General features: G+C 32.2%; 2 protein-coding genes across 2 annotated transcripts; both read right to left on the bottom strand.

The window, feature by feature from the left end:
- Positions 1-2,706: 2,706 nt before the first annotated feature.
- Positions 2,707-3,324, bottom strand: LOC133297306 (zinc finger protein KNUCKLES). The gene has a single exon (XM_061496418.1). It carries the CDS (start codon positions 3,322-3,324, stop codon positions 2,707-2,709), a length of 618 nt encoding a protein of 205 aa, XP_061352402.1.
- Positions 3,325-8,208: 4,884 nt separating this feature from the next.
- LOC133297298 (uncharacterized) lies at positions 8,209-14,975 on the bottom strand. Its single transcript, XM_061496409.1, has 6 exons — positions 14,690-14,975; positions 12,176-13,927; positions 11,805-12,056; positions 11,112-11,192; positions 9,173-9,748; positions 8,209-8,523 (listed from the first exon to the last, which is right to left on the bottom strand). Exons 2-6 carry the CDS (start codon positions 13,445-13,447, stop codon positions 8,470-8,472), a joined length of 2,235 nt encoding a protein of 744 aa, XP_061352393.1. The 5' UTR covers positions 13,448-13,927; positions 14,690-14,975; the 3' UTR covers positions 8,209-8,469.
- Positions 14,976-16,738: the final 1,763 nt, after the last annotated feature.

The raw sequence follows: 16,738 nt of genomic DNA, 5'->3' as shown, positions 1-16,738 counted from the left end.
ACATTCAACAATTAAAATAATAATTAAAATAATATTATTTTATTATTCAAAATTATTAAAATAATACTTTTTATTTATTTTATTTAAAATAAATAATAAAATATAAGCTGGCCTATATGCTCATAGGCCCGACATGTACAAAAAAGTCTATGGCCTGTTTTCTAAATAGGATTTTTTAAAAGTCTAGACCTATTCTATTTTACTATTTATAATAGGTCAAGTCTGACCTAATATAGGCTAGTCCGTAGGCCCCTGTAAGCCGCCCTAGCCTATTTACACCTCTACATACAATATATACTTTTATAGGAAAGTTACATCAATCCATAAAGAAATTTTTTTCTTTAAAAAATAACTCAAGTACAAATCATTTGTTATTACTTTTAAAGATTTATAAATTATGATGACAAAAAAAAAAGATTTATAAATTATACCACTTTTAATCCGATATGGCTTTAATGTTTCTAAAGTGAATGTAGATAAGTTATCCATATTCGCTCCCAAAACGGCGTCATTTTGGGTTAAAAAAATTAAGAAATTATAATGAAAAAGACTATTATAATCCTGAAATAAATTATAATTACAAAAATACTTTGATTTTCGCCTCAAAACAACGTCGTTTTGGACTAAATGTAGATAAATTATCTACTGTAAGAAAAGCGAACCCATGATTTTTTTATTTAAAAGATATGCTTTTAAATTATTTAAGTGTATTGTCCCAAACACGGTTAGCTTTTATTAAACCAAAGTGATCTGATTTAGAGTTATTGATATTAGAATAATTATATAATATATAAAGAGAGAGTTCAGTAATAACATACTACAATTTCATGTTACCGCATGCCATGTTAAAATGAAAGCAGGTGTATGATGGTTTTAGGAAAAGAATATGAATTTGTAGGTGATTATATATTATGGAATAAATTCAAATTTGAGTTTGAATTTGCAGTTATGGTGAAAGTTTATACCAAGTTATCCTTTTGAATTTTACGATTCTTCGAATTAAACATGTATAATTATAATTATTTTTTTAAGGAAAAGATATTTATGCATTTATTGTATATATATTTGAATTAATGTATATTGTTTTGAGAAAATTTTTTGTCAAAGTATTTCAAAAATAATATTTAATAGAAATATTAAACATTCTTGTTATAAAGTATAAAAAAACTCATATTTCAAAATTTGATAATTGATCAGATGTTGAACTTGAACACGAATGTCTAGCTGAGTTAATAATTATATTTACAGAGTAATCTCTGATTCCCTAAGTCGGGTAGCCATCTTAGGGTTGACCCTAGAAACCCTTGGTCCTGGAACTCTATACCTGGAATAATAATTATATGATTTTATTTTATTTATTAATGAGAATATTAGCATATACCATTTATCTTTAATTTACAATTTAAATGAAAAATCCGTTATATTTAATTGATGATGATGATGATGATGGCATGACTCGATTGATTCGGTCTTATGAAAAGCTATAGTGTGCCGTTTTGATTTGAAATGCTTTCAGAACATCGTCATCTACGTATAGCTTCATAATTTGTGTACAATTAAAGAACTACATTGAAAATGGGTTTTAACAACAACAACAATATATTATTATTATTGCATAAAGAAAACACGAAGGTCTTATCACACGCTCTTTTTGAGTAGGAATCCACTACATGATTTGAAACCAGTGGGCTTCATCTTCTCATGTCATGTATTTAATTTACTTCCTCTTTGAGCAAATCAGCAAAAGATAAAATTTGGTGACGAATTTTTTTTTTTTCGCCAAAAGGGAAACTACGAGAAAGAGAAGAAGGTAACAACACCACACACTTGAGTGGTGAATATCCATTCTCTCCTTAACTGAGTCCATCCCTTCAATAAATCAATCAGAAAAAAGAAAAAGAAAAAAAAGATGATGGACGTGCAACATTTGTATTATGATGACTCAATAGATTGATGGTTCATGAAACTAGAACAATAGCCATTCTCCATCACAACAACCGAAGCCAATAAATACATTGTACTATAACACCATTTTTATGATTCCAAATCAAATGGACATGTTAATGTAACGATGCAATATTACATTTTATTTCTTCCAATAACACACGGAAATGCCCAACTTAATCTGACATTGTGTCAGTAATAAACTCTGTCTCTATATTGGCCACTTTACAAAATGGCCTTGTTTTTTTCGCACTTTATAGTATGAATACTAGAGATGAAATATTGTTTTTTAAGTACATGGTTAAATACATATATGTATACATAATGCTTGTGTGTAAATGAGTCTAATAGAGAGAGGATAAACATGAATAGCAGAAGAAGCAAAAACAAGACAAAATGGCATTAACCTGAGAGTTAAGAAACAGAAGAAAATTACAATAAGAAAAGGATATTAAAGTGAAAATAACTGAAACATTAGTAGCTAGCTTGAGATTTGAACTGAACCCCCAACACTAGTAGCTAATTAAGTTAAACCATAAAATTCCTTTCTTAACAGAAAAAAGAGAGAGACAACCTTCCACTTCCAACTAATCACAATACCAACATTTTCAAAATTTAACCCAAAGTACCATAACAAAGAGCCACTCCCTCATCAACAAAGTCATCTTAACAAAAAAAAAAAACAAAACAAAAAGGAAAATGTTTCTAACCAAAAACTAAAGATAATGCAAACCTAAAATAAAATTAACTAAAAAAGAAGCTTCACAAGCGAAGGGTGAGGTCAAGGTTGGCATTGTCAGGAGCATCAGCAACAGCAGAAGAAGCAGCAGCATTATTATGGGAGAAAATTTGTTGAGGGATGGAAGCGAAAGAAGAAGCACCACCACCACCACCACCACCACCACCAAGAAAAGGAAGATAAGGAGGGACAGTGGTGGTGGTGGTGGTTGGAACATGGTGATGGGTCTGAAACTGCAAGGGATCAACTTCAAGCCAATAAGAACGGTTGTGGAAGAAACGAACATTTGGAGAAGAAGAAGAAGCTGAAGGGTCAAGTTCAGGCATGGTGATCATGGTCATGGGTTCAGTGATCTTAAGAGAAGACTCCAATGGTGGTGGTGGAAGTGGTGGCACATTCATGTTCATGTTGTTGTTACCATTGTGAGCGTTAATGTTTCTTCTAGCAGCTGCTCTTTCTTGCTTGTGAGCATTCTGGTGGCCACCAAGAGCTTGTGAAGTGTAGAACTTGCGGTGACAAAAGTGGCATTGGAAGGTGCGGATTGAAGATGATGATTGTGGCTGCAACCTCTTTGCAGCACTTGTTTTTGAAGCTGCAGGGTGCTGCTTCAGGAAGTCGTAGATGGCTGTAGGGTCTGCCATTTCAGAGAGAGAGAAAGGAAAAGGTAGAGAGCAATGTAGCACTGAACAGTGAGTGAGTGAGTGAGTGAGTGAGCACACAGAGCTTGATCTTATATAAATAAACGTGAGGGAGTTTTCTTCAAGTTTTGGTTTGTATGTGAAGCAAATATGATTGGTTTCCTTATTAAATTACCCTTTTGCCTACCCTCAATGGATAATATCATTTGCCCCCTCCTTCTCAGATGACTCACCTCGAAGTTAAATCCTGTAAAAGAAAATTTAAAAAATAAATAAATAATAATTCTGGGTATTAAGTTTATCATATAATTACATGTCCTACTCCTACCTAGCTGCCTAAAGCTTACAATTGTGATTATAATTTATAGTGCTTACTTGTTATTAAGTTTAGATTTTCATTGGTGATTTGTAAATTTTATGACACATATAGAGAGCTTAAGTGGGTTTAAATTTGAATTCAGTTCAATTAAACTAGCACAAGAATAGGTACTTGAGTGTTGTTAAGTTGTAGTTAGTTAGTAACTTGAAAAAGTTAAAAAAAAAAAAAAGATTTTTATTCTTGTTACTATTTTATTTGGTTAGGTGTCTTGGATATGAGGGCAGGGTGGGAATAAAAGGAAGAAAATGTAGTAAGAGGAATCAAGGGACGTGACGTGAGTGATTTGCAGAATTGGACAAGAAGTGGGAGCACTTAGTAGTAGTACTAGTACACTACCTCCTCTCTGTGAGAGAGAGAGGTGAGGGCATGAGAGTGCAGTTACCAGCAGTGTAGTGTATGAGGGAGCGAGCGAGTGAGAGTTTGTCTCTGATTCGTCTGACACCACACACACACCACCAACTCATTACTCATTCTCTCTCTCTCTTTTCTTTTCTTTTTTTCTCATTGTTCGACAACACACCAATACGGTTAGGCCATGAGGTACATTGCTACAACTAGGCGACACGTATGAGAGCATATAAATATCAAATATAATGAATAGTGAAGGCTCGTGCAACCAAAGGAATAAGAACCAATAAAAAAAAAAAATTCATTTTTTTTTTATATCTATATAGAGTACGTATATGAAAGGAATATGGTTTTATGATGACAATGACATTTGATTAGATGATGAGAGTGAGTGAGGTTGCATTGTGGTGGCAGTAGCTGGCTGAGCACACTCTTCAGTAGTGTTGTTTAAATAAAGTGGCTCAGTAGTGAATGCTGTCTCGGTTTTGATGTCACATTCTTTCCCTGGCTTTCCCTAATGGGCTTGTTCTATGATGATGTTTAGCCTCCAAATTGGCCCCTCTCTCTCTCTCTCTCTCTCTCTCTGTGTGTGTGTATGTGTGTGAGATGTCCCATGATGTTAAACATGTTGCTTGGCATTAGAACATAACGGCATCATGCAGTCTTTTATGGTCATTTAAATATCTGGCCTTTGATATTTTCTTTTATAGGAGGGAAGACGGATAAGACTCACAGAAATGTATGTTATCTCATTCATTTCTTACTAATTTTGCATGCGTCTTGTGATTTTAATTCGTTAAGGGGTATTTGGTTGAGGAGAAATTTTTTAAATACTAGAGAAATATAATTGATATAGAAATGGTTGAAAAGTGAGTTTGGTAGGAAAATGTAAAAAAATTTGTTTGATTGAGTAAAATATTACTAGAAAAAAGTTGTAAGTTGTACTGTGCATATGTTATTTTTTGTCATTTACCCAGTTTTCTTCCAAATACCATGTTAGAAGTGGATGAGTTGAATAGTGTTTTTCATCTATTTTTACACACAATTATGAAATGATAGGGAACCAAGTTAGCTAGGAAAATTTTGTAATTTTTTTTACCAAACATGGATAACACAAAAATCCAATCTCATATGCTTAGGTATCCTCACAAAAAGCTCCAACCAAACGCCACCTAAATGTCTTGCAAGTTTGCAACGTGTAATTTGTCTACCTTTTAAACAAATTTCTTTTGAATTGTAATGGGAAATGTCAATATATAACAATCACCCGACCTTAAAATAAATCTTGAAACTGCAATATTGTAATATTAAAACTACTTACGAATTAAAAAGACTATATTTTTGTTTTTGGTGATTGAAAAGACTATATTATTCCTACATTACTTTCTTATAAAATAAAAATAAAAAAATAATAAAAAAATACCCATTTAAAGACACTCTCTTTAACTTTTATTTTGATATAACAATTTTGATGTATAAAATATTATTTTTACATGTAACAAAAGTCTAAAATATTATTTATTATGGGCTCCCTTTATTAATTTTGATAACCCCCTCTCTCCTTTTCCTTTTCTCTATTTTTTAAAGAAAAGAAGGATTTGAGATAATTTTTAAAATAGGAGTGGCCGGGTGGGCACCAGTCCGGGGTAAACTCACAAAGTTAAAAACTTGGGTTAGGTGATAAAGTATTTGGGTTAAACCGGATAGATTTAATTACAACCCGATGGGTTTGGGTTAGATATCAAGTCTATAAATTTTAAGCCCATTCAACTCAACATAATCAAATCTCTATTTTCTGGTTTCTTTTTCTTTCTTTTTTTTAATAAATGTTTTTAAAATGTTTAATTATATATATGTTTTGAATCCACTTAATGGGTCCCACATACTCTAGAAGATAAGAGTTTAGGTCAATTATAATTCGAAATATGAATCATGAATTATGAGTCGTATCTAATTGGGAATTTGAATCTTACTCAAACTCTCCCACATACTCTAGAAGATAAGAGTTCAGGTCAATCCTAATTTGAAATACAAATTATGGATGATGAATCATATCTAATTGGAAATTTGAATCTTACTCAAACTCTCCAGCAGTTTCAGATAATCCCTCTCTATAAATACAAAGGTCAAACCCTTAGTAATGCAGCTGGATTTTATACACTTTATCTTTGATCATATGATTTGAGCGTCGAAGTCTCATGACTATCAATACCTAAAGTGAACAAATCACTGCATCAACTTGTCCAGGTATGTTCTATATGAACAATACACAACCACATGACTCAACCCGAAGTAACACAGATTTGATCGAAATGGTACGATCCAGGTTGATTAAAATTTATTTTTCAAACATTCACGCACAACCTAATTTTCACGAGATATATATATATATATATATATATATATATATATATATATATATATATATATATATATATATATAGGGTCAGGATCATCTTACACCAGTGTAAGTTACACTCTCAATCTTATTTGTTGATTCCATTTTTATCTAATGGTTCAAATTTTTTAGTAATGTGAGCCATTGGATGCAAGTAGTTCAATGATTAAGATTGAGTGTAAGACTTCTAATTCTTACACCGGTGTAAGAATATCCTGCCCCATATATATATATATATATATATATATATATATATATATATATATATATATATATATATATATATATATATATATATATATATGAGTCAGGATCATTTTACACCAGTGTAAGTTACACTCTTAATCTTGTCCATTGATTCCATTTATATCTAAGGACTCTAATTTTTTTAGTAATGTGAGCCATTGGATGTGGATCAATGGTCAAGATTGAGTGTAAGACTTCTTACTCTTACACCGGTGTAAGAATATCATACTCCTATATATATATATATTTTTCAAGTTCTCATACAACTGGTACAGTCCAATGTCTTAAAAAAACAAGAAGTAGTATAATCGTCTTTGACAATCCTAGGTGTCATGTTTATTACAAGAATTTTCGTTTTCTTTATTATGCATTGTTGATTTTATTCGTTCATGGATAAGTAAATGTTGTCATTACTTTACTCTTCATAGTGGACTAAAATTGTTACACAAATATTTATTGTCAAAATTAGAATCAAATAACATATGTTACATTATTATCATTAAGATTTAAGAAGCTATACCTATTGATGAAAAAATTTATAAGAAAAATAAAATAAAGAATTTTTATTTCTTTTAAAACTCATCTATATTTAAATGTTCTCAAAACTAGAACATAATAGATTATTTATATCGCTTAATACTGCTTACAAGAGACTGTAAAGGTAATATAATAATAATGATATATACTATAACTAAAATTTATCTCAATTTTGCTTAAGGAAATATCCTCTTTGGAATGATGGATTCTTCAGTGGATACCGAAGTGCTGATTCATTGTAAAGGATGGCCTCCGCCTCAAGCCTATGAGCTTTATAAGAACTTTATAGTATGATTCATCAAAACGACAAATTCCATAACTGAGTACGAAAGTTAATGTTATGTCACAATTTTCATCACTTGTCAAATGAGTCCTAAAGATTTTTTATTTTTTTTTATCTGAAGATATTTATTCACATTCTTTGATTGTAAAACTAATCTTCAATTAGAGGGCTAATTAATATAGTGTTTTGATTCCATCATTTTACAGGAAGAATGAGAAAGATTCCTGCAAACACAAAAACAGTGACCCCACAATTTTATAAAAAGAAAAAATAAGTACAGCACTGAAATCGTAGTAAGGTCAAGAAATTGGTTTTCTGTTCATACAACATAATCTTTATATTTCCCATTAATATACCATTTCTTACAAATAATTTCTTAAAAGCTCCCATTCACACTTTCTTCAACTTGTCTTACTATAGTACAAGATAGTTTTCTTTCATTTATACTCCATTTTGATGGCCATATCACATGCATTTCTTAAAATTATCTCCAACGTCCTTAAAACTATATCGTTTTAAGATTTAAAGAGAAAAAACAAAAAAATATTATAGAAAAATTCATAAAAATTTTTTTCTTAAAATACCCTTTATTTTTGTTTACAAATCTCAAAACAATGTTATTTTGAAATTACAAAAAGATACATTTATCTCCAATAATAGGAGAAACATTAATTTTTCCCATCTTAAAATGCTGGTTTGGTTCTAGAAAATAATTAAAAAGGGTGGGGTAATCAAGTTACACGAAACATTTCTACATCCATTTGTAACAGCTTACTTTAAGTCAGCAATTGAAAATAGTTAACCCATTTAATTATTGAAATTGTTTTTATTTACAGGAGGAACAGGGTTAGTTCCATTTTTCCAGAGGACATGACTAAAGTGAAGACCAGTACGTGACTATGTACAAGAGTGTCAGCAAAAGCAAATCATGCTTTTTGATGAGGTAAACTATAATTTTCAGTTGATATCAAAGTATCTTGGATCTTCAGGAAAATGGTATTCCACATTCAACTGCCAAATAGACCAACAATAAACCTTGTCAGAGACCCAAGTAGCCCAACAAATGCACACAACTAGATTCAATTGCAAACAACACACAAACCAAGAGATCAATTATCTTATTCTGCCTGCACCTGCAGGAATCAGAGCCAACATGTAACATTCTGTTCAATCTTACAGAGAAAAATTATATTTATCCAACATTGTTAAAGACTGTTTCATCTGGCCAAAATTAGGTTGATTCTACAGAAACTCTTAACAAATTTCAAATCCATGAATGGTTTAAAATTCTCCATAAATCATGGGACAAGAACATGACCAAAAATGTCACCAAAAGAGAACAATCAACCAAAAATAAGAATAATAACACATCAAAATGAACCAGAAAAAGTAAATAATTTTCCACATACACAATCAACTTAGGCCAACCCTCCTCTTTTACCCTGGATAGTGATAGTGTCATATATATACGTATATATATGTTTCTATTTTATCTTTTTTTCCTTAATCTTTTCATAGTTTTCATTTTGGTTGATTTGTCACTGACCACAACTACATTGGGATAAAGATGTTGTTGATATTGATATGCAACCAGATGCCATATTGCTTTTGACAGTTTTACCATGGCACAGAAAAAATATGCAACAATATAAGTACATACCTTGCCCTCATCATCATCTGAATGACGTTGAGGGAACACAACCCTCATATCATTACATAAGTAGAATCTCCGTTCCCCTTCCATGTCCAATCCAGCTTTTTCTGGAAGAGAATTATGTCTGCATTTCTGAACTGATCTATTGGTCTTCTTAGGAAGAGGACAAATAAAGCGGAGGTGAAGAGCATAACGAAGTGGACCAGCACTATTAGAATTCTCATTGATCTTTGAACAAGAATTTAATGATTTCCCTGATTCATCACATGTTTTATCCCAGCACTCATTTCTTCCATTCCTCCCACATTTATCAGCTAAACATCCATCATGATCAAGCTTTACTGAGGAAGGCAATCCCAGCATTTTCATGTTTGGAGATTGCTTGCAAGAATCCTCTTTGTTCATTAAATTCACCAAGCTAGAGTCCTTTCTGTTTCTTTGATTTGTAGATTTTGTTTTATTTACAGCATCAACTGTATCTGTGTGCATTACTTCTCCACTATTCAAACCTGTTGGCCCATGTTTCAATTGAGGGGAACTGGAGCTGGAAGATTCAAGGGTGACTTTCTGGCGCAAGAATGTCTACTCATATATATAACAAGAAATCAGAAATTGATAAACAACTAAGCAAATACACCATAAAACACAAACATAAATTAGGAAACATTCATAAACGTAAGTTTATCAGAGAAAAAGGACAGAGATGAACGAACTCAGTTCATGACTTATCTAATCCACTAGGATAACCACAGTGCAATCTGTGTGTCAAATGTGGAATCCATCATAGGCAATACTAAAATTCTTGAGAACATCATTGAAGGTCTATAAGCCTTCATTTTATTGTGGCTTAATGTCCAGCCTAAACTTAGTGATTTGAAATAAGCAAAACTGAAGCCATTTTTATTTTACACGACATAATTGAAAGAAAGATTAAATGTTCATGTTGGTCTTCCAAAGATATATGTGTCATCAGGTTGGTCCTCCACTTATAAATCAAATCAGTCCTTCAATATCAATTTTAAAGGGACAAAACAGAAGGCATTTAATTATCATTGAAGGACCAATTTGATGCTTCTAATAAATAGAGGATCAATGTGATGTTGCATATACCTTTGAAAGACAAATATGGAAGTTCACTTTTAAAAGAAATCTAACGTGTTCTTTAATTTAATTCACTAGTATTTTAAAACATGTGACATAAATATCTACTTAAAAAAGAAGCCATTTTATGAACCGCAGACAAGTATCAAGTATCAACATCCCCAGCCAAAAAGTAAAAATTGCATCCTCATAATAACTTCCTACATTTATTTATGCATTAAAAATCAAAGCCTCTAGAATCCGAATGTGGCAGGACATGCTACCCCTAAATTAAAAACATTTCTTCAGCACCCATCAAACCCACACTAATTATTTTCCTTTTAGAGGAAATGGAGCTTTACATCTACCCTCCCAACAACAAAGGAACTGGCAGCTGAACATTGCTTACCGTTTGCAGCCTCATTATATTTCTTTTTCGGTGTGAATAAGTCTTATTATTTTATGTTATGTTACTCTTGTCTTAGTAATACTTTGCTTTTTAAGACTTAGTTTCCATTTGGCTGTGTGTTCTCCTCTGTTTCAATGCTTCATTTGAGTACTTCAATGATGCTGAGACTTTGTAATGAATCTAGTGATTGATTTACAATTGAATCTTATAACTTGGTTCTAGTATTTTTAATTTTAAATATGGTCAGCCACTTTCATGAGGCAGCCACCCTGCTTAGCCATATCAAAGTGAGGCAACTTTTGGGGTTGCCACCTCTACCCGCCTCTCATCTGGTAACAACAAGGGTCCAAAGGGAGTTCAAAGCTAAAATCAGTCATGTCAGAACAATTACGCCATTAGGGAAACAAAATTCCAGATCAATTGAGTCAGAGATTCATCCAGACTGATAAATCTTACTTTGGTACCAGCTGGCATGTCACTCAAATCATAGTTGCAAAAGAAAGTGTGAAGGGGAGTCTTTTCTGGATTGCTTAGCACCTGCAGAGAGAAATCTGATGTAAGAATAATGCACTTTGACACAAAAGATGCCAATCTGCACAAATATCTTGAATGTGAAAACTCACAAATTGAACATGTAAACAATACTCCAAAATGAGAAGAGAAGAACATGAATAATTATGGAACTACTGATGTGTTTGGTAGAAGGCATTAGGAGAGTAAAGAATGGGGAAGTATCGGTGAGTTTGTACTGAAGCCTAGTCCAAATGCATCAATCCTTTCCCTTCTCTTCCACCCGAAACATTCACACCAAACATAGCACAAATGAAGATATATATATATATATATATATATATATATATATATATATATATATGAGGAAATGAAAGAAAGAAGTACATTCTCATCAACTGAGTTGATGAAAGGTTCATTCTCTTGGCACCACAAGTCAAAATAATTCTTGCAACAAAAAAACTTATAAAGATAGCAACCACACAATTCTTGACACATACTTTGTTCTTTATTAACAGTACGTTTGTTACTACCCTTAAATATCCCAGCAGATATAAGATGAAGGCCCTAACAGGTTCATCTGAAGGCACTTAGATACAAGGGTTAAAAGTCAAAACTGTGAAACAAGTATATCAGTACCAGTTGTATCCGTCCTTTCATTGGTATTCGCAAACGGCTTTTGACATTTTGCAAATCATCATTTCTAAGCCCTCGTTTCAGCAGATGACCTCTAAACTTGTTTGATGAAGAATTTCCTGCAAGGTCTATTGATGCATAATACAATAGATAGCAATCTCCATCCACGCTAGTAACAGAAAATGGAAGCTTCTGCGATTTAGGAGAAAAGTTTCCTCCAGTAATACTTAGCACAGCAAGAAAACCATCGATTTTCTACAGACAAAAATAGCATCGAGCAACCATGGATCAGTTGTCTAAAACTTTTCAGTCTACTACAGTTTAGAATCATGCACAAGATCAGTTACAGTACAGTAATTAGCACATATACAAACCTTACTATGGGTTCCAGATAAGAACCGGCCAGATAAAAGAGACTCCTCAAATGAACCAACCAAAGACCTCCTGACTGAAAGCCCACTTAAACTTCTAGTGAACCTCATGGAGTGAGATATGGGAGCTGATTCTTGAGATAGTTGCCAACTCATGTCAACAATATCATCCAGAGAAGATGGACAAAATTCTTTGCATAAGAATTCAATGTCTTCAAGAGATTTACGTGCAATTCCTGAATCATCATCTTTATGATTTAACATAAGGCATGAGTTAGAATTATCAAGTGATTGTTCTATACTCCTTAAAGTTATATTGCTATTATTTATCTCTTCAACGACACTCCTACATCCTCCAGTAGTTTTTATTCTTTCAGAAAATTTAGGACCAAGAGGTGACATGGAAAGAGGAGAGCTCATGATTTTAGGAGATACACATATCGTGCCACTTTGAGGTCTGCCCTGACTTGATTCTCTAAAGTGATCAATTCCAGCAGAGGGTGAACTACCCTGGGATAGTATCCCTTTATTTTCCTGCAAAGGACCATCAATTAGAAAAATGGACTCTGTACTGTGTGGCGTGTTTTTTTGCTCAAAGCAACTTGACAATGACCAAGAAGGCATTGTATAACTGCTTTTACTTCCAATGTTTGCCTTCTTATTATCTTGTGCAATGACTTTTCTGACATTATCATTCTTAACAAGGGAGCCAGTCTCAATGTTTCTGCAGCCAATGTCAAGAGGATCACCTTTGAAATGACTTGGGGAGAGCATACTGCTCAGTGGGGATAAAAGTCGCTTCCTAACCAACGAACTGGCAGATTCAGTGTCATTGGCTAGGACATTAGTAAAAGCAGAAGAATGAAGATTTGCAGCAGGAACTTCAGTCAACCCATCAGTTAATGAGCTTGTTCGGCCCGATTCAAAACCCACAACCCTAGAAACAGGAACATGAACACTTCTTCCACTTTTTGAAGCAAAAAGGGCACCTCTATCTGTTGAACCAATCTTCAAACTGTGGACATTGGAAGTGACTTCCATGGCTCCTCTATAAAATGTATTATCACAAACATTCGAAATTTCTAAGGAGGCATTCTTTGGGAAATCATCAAATGAGGATCCCAGAGTACATGCAGCCAACCCACTAGTGCTTACACTGTTCATGCTGCTTATAGCAGAGGGGCTTGCTTCAGAAAACTGCCGCGAGCTATTCACAACACCCACAAGTGCAACCTTTTCAGCGGTTTCACTTGGGGGTATATGTGGCAAGCCCATCACTAGTATTTAAGTCAGTAATATGGATCTTGATCTTCCTACAGAGATGAAAAGCTTGCTTTAAATTATCTATTTGATCCCTCAGCAAGGACTTTGATGTTCATTTCACCATTTTCCCTTTTACCAAAAGATCATGATAAGCCGTACATCATCAACTAACAAGTGCAACCTAGCTTCCACCCCTACCAATTTCACTATTCAACCTTTTATACTACCTATTAGCAACTACAATTGGAATACCATCTTCCTGATCAAGTAATTCTAAACCTATAAGAATTTCATATAATGCTATGTATCTATCAGAGGCATCCACATTTGAGACATTACAAACACCATTTCCTTTGCAGGGAATACAGAGAAAGTGAAGGACGTGATGATATATATCCAAGAACTACAACAGGAACAGATCTCTCGACCTCCATACTGGCAACAGATGAAGCCCCAACAATTCATGGCAAGTAACAAAATCAGTAACTATGCCTGAAACAACATTTGAATAAATACATCAGTTTCCAGAGTTCATAAAGCCACAAGAAGAAGAATATAAAAACACATATAAATAGCTAACAATTTTCTCAAGTTCATCACTTCACTGATTGCATTTGGAATCCCTATTTTCAATTAACAGAAGAATCGTACAATAATAATAATAACAACAATAAAAGCTAACTTAATACACATCAAACCTAGGAGATGATGGAACCCAATTCTGATCAATCAACAATAGGATGCAAAAGGAAATGAGGGGCAATGAAAGCAGCAAGCATCATGTAAATACCTCAAAAGATAAAAATGAAAAATAAAAGTTGAAAAAAACCATCCATCTGAGAGAAAATTTCCAAGCTGGAGTAAGATTAATCAATGCCAATAAACAGAAGGTTTTCTTTTGAAGCGATCAACATGAAGAGAAAAAGAAAAACGTTGATTAAAAGCAAATGGAAACGCTGACTTGCCCGACACACATCCACCGCAAACCCCCCAAAGCTTTTGAGTTGTCATCTACCACAAGCAATGGTGTTATTTTTATTTATTTATTTTTTTAATCCGTTCTTAAGCAAAATTATAAAAAAAAAAAAAAAAAAAAAAACTGACAACCCAGAAACACAAGAAAAAAAAATCATTTTTGCGATAACCCCATAAACCCCAGAAGAACAAAAATCAACAAAATGAAAGAAAAATCAAACTAAGTCCAACAAGATTCAAGATGATCAAGGTAGTAAAAAGCAAACTCAGAAAACGCACCAATGAAGGCTGGAAACACAAGAATCCAAGAGATAAATCATTCCAATAACCTTCTACAATTCTACCTTCAGATCAAATAACAATAATCGCCCAAGAAAAAAAAAATGGAAGACAAAATAAAATTAAGTAAAAGGGTGTTCTAAAAATTATTTCTTTTTTATTGGGTTCTTGGGATTGCAGAAGGTGAAAATGGAAGGAGAAGGAAAGGGTGTGTTAGGTGTTGGTGTTGGATTTGGGGTGTGAAGTTGAAGGAAGACCCGTGTGTTTGTGTGTGTGTGTGTGTGTACAAGACCACAACAGCATCAACCTGTCTCCCATTTTTATGTTTATAATACCAAAATATAAGCATAGCCTCATCATCTCCACCGCAGAGTCACTTTGCTTTGCCATCATAATTTTGATGTAATTATATAATTACAAACCAAATAAAACACCATAATATGAATCATAATTAAACTCAATGGAAAAATGTTTTTATTTTTAAAAGATATATAGTTCTGTCATTTTAGGTAAGTAAAAGACGTAATTTAATATATACTTTTTATTTAAAATTTAAATTTAAAAAAAATCACTCATTTTCTTTTCAATGATTTTTATTATTTGTGTTTTTTTTTCACTTAAAATAACATAATTCTATGTCTTTTAAAAAAATAAATAATAAATCTTTTAATTAATTAATATAAATACATTTTATCTCTTTATCACACAATATATGAGTCATGACTACTATAGACTTGTTTTATCCTTATTCTTTTTCTTTAAAATAATATAATTCTATATCGTTTAAAAAAGAAAATATTAAATTCTTTAAAGGAAAGGTGTTTATCATTTTAAAGGATAGAAAATTATGTCATTTTAAGAGAGATACAGACACAGAAAATTTAAATTTTAAATTAAAAAAACCATCCACTTGCTCTCTCTCATGATTTCTGTTTTTCTGTGTCTATCTCTCTCTTAAAATGACATAATTTATGTCATTTAAAATGACAAACACCAAATCCATTCTTTAATTAATTACTATAAATACATTTTATCTCTCTATCACACAATGTATGAGTCATGACTATGGAATTGTTTTATCCTTATCTTTTTTCTTTAACCCACTGGGCTGCATAACTGGTCGTAAAGGTAGTTGTAGTTTTTTTTTTTTTAATTTGAAGTTCCCTTTATAGTGATTTCATTGTTAATGTTGAGTTTTGTATTTATTACAAAGTATTCATAATTCAAAGTGTTTAATTCTCGAGAAAGGACATTCTTACTACTAAAATCTTTTACTATTAACTTATTACTTATTTAATTATCATTGAATCAAGGAGAGAGAATGCTAAAAAGTTTTTGAAAAAAAAGAAAATGTTCATCCAATGATAATTAGATAGGTAGTGAGTTGGTAGTAGAAAATTTTAATAGTAAGAATATCCCTCCTCTTAATTTATAGCAAAATTATTTCAGTGATTATGACAAAAATAATTTACCTACCGCAAATATATATTTTTCAGAATATGACGTTAGATCCTGATATATTTTTTTTTAAAAAAAAGCTAATAAGTCTCATTTAATTTCTCTGTATCATATATTTGCTTTTTGCGCTGATGCAGAAAATCGAACCCTTAATTTAATTCTTTCTGACTATGACCTTTTTGTTACTAGTGCGAATATATCAGCATCAGGCACTCTTTATTAAAAGATTAAAAAAAATTCAAAAAAAGAAAAAGAAAAAAAGAAAGATTAAAAAAAGAATGAAGGGTCCAACCAAAATAGCCATTGGGACAATATCTCGGCCTTGTGAACTGAATTGGACATTCATGCCTCAACTTGTTTGAGTTGTACTTTTCTTCTGCCTGCTTTTCTTATTTGTCTTTCGAGTTTCAATTATGTGATTGCTCTTGCAAACAGTTTTTCATTATTTTTATAAACGGCCGTTTTTTTTTTTAATATAGAAAAATATAGTTAAACATTAAAAAATATATCTATGATGTAGATATGATGTTATTTCAATAATGGGATTGATATTTTTTTTATCTTATACGTGTATAAAAGTGATAGAATTTA

This window comes from Gastrolobium bilobum, unplaced genomic scaffold (genome assembly GCF_033153095.1).
Source record: "Gastrolobium bilobum isolate Gb01-03AN ecotype WA unplaced genomic scaffold, APGP_CSIRO_Gbil_v1 utg8393, whole genome shotgun sequence".
In the NCBI taxonomy this organism is placed as follows: Eukaryota; Viridiplantae; Streptophyta; class Magnoliopsida; order Fabales; family Fabaceae; genus Gastrolobium; species Gastrolobium bilobum.
This window is presented reverse-complemented; position numbering and strand designations above follow the sequence as displayed.

Coding starts and splice junctions, on each gene's coding strand:
- LOC133297298 (XM_061496409.1), bottom strand. CDS start 13,447: ATGGGCTTGCCACATATACCCCCAAGTGAAACCGCTGAAAAGGTTGCA. Junction 9,749..11,111: donor ACATGCCAGCTGGTACCAAA/GTAAGATTTATC, acceptor ATATATGAGTAG/ACATTCTTGCGCCAGAAAGT. Junction 8,524..9,172: donor CAGATGATGATGAGGGCAAG/GTATGTACTTAT, acceptor TCTATTTGGCAG/TTGAATGTGGAATACCATTT.
- LOC133297306 (XM_061496418.1), bottom strand. CDS start 3,324: ATGGCAGACCCTACAGCCATCTACGACTTCCTGAAGCAGCACCCTGCA.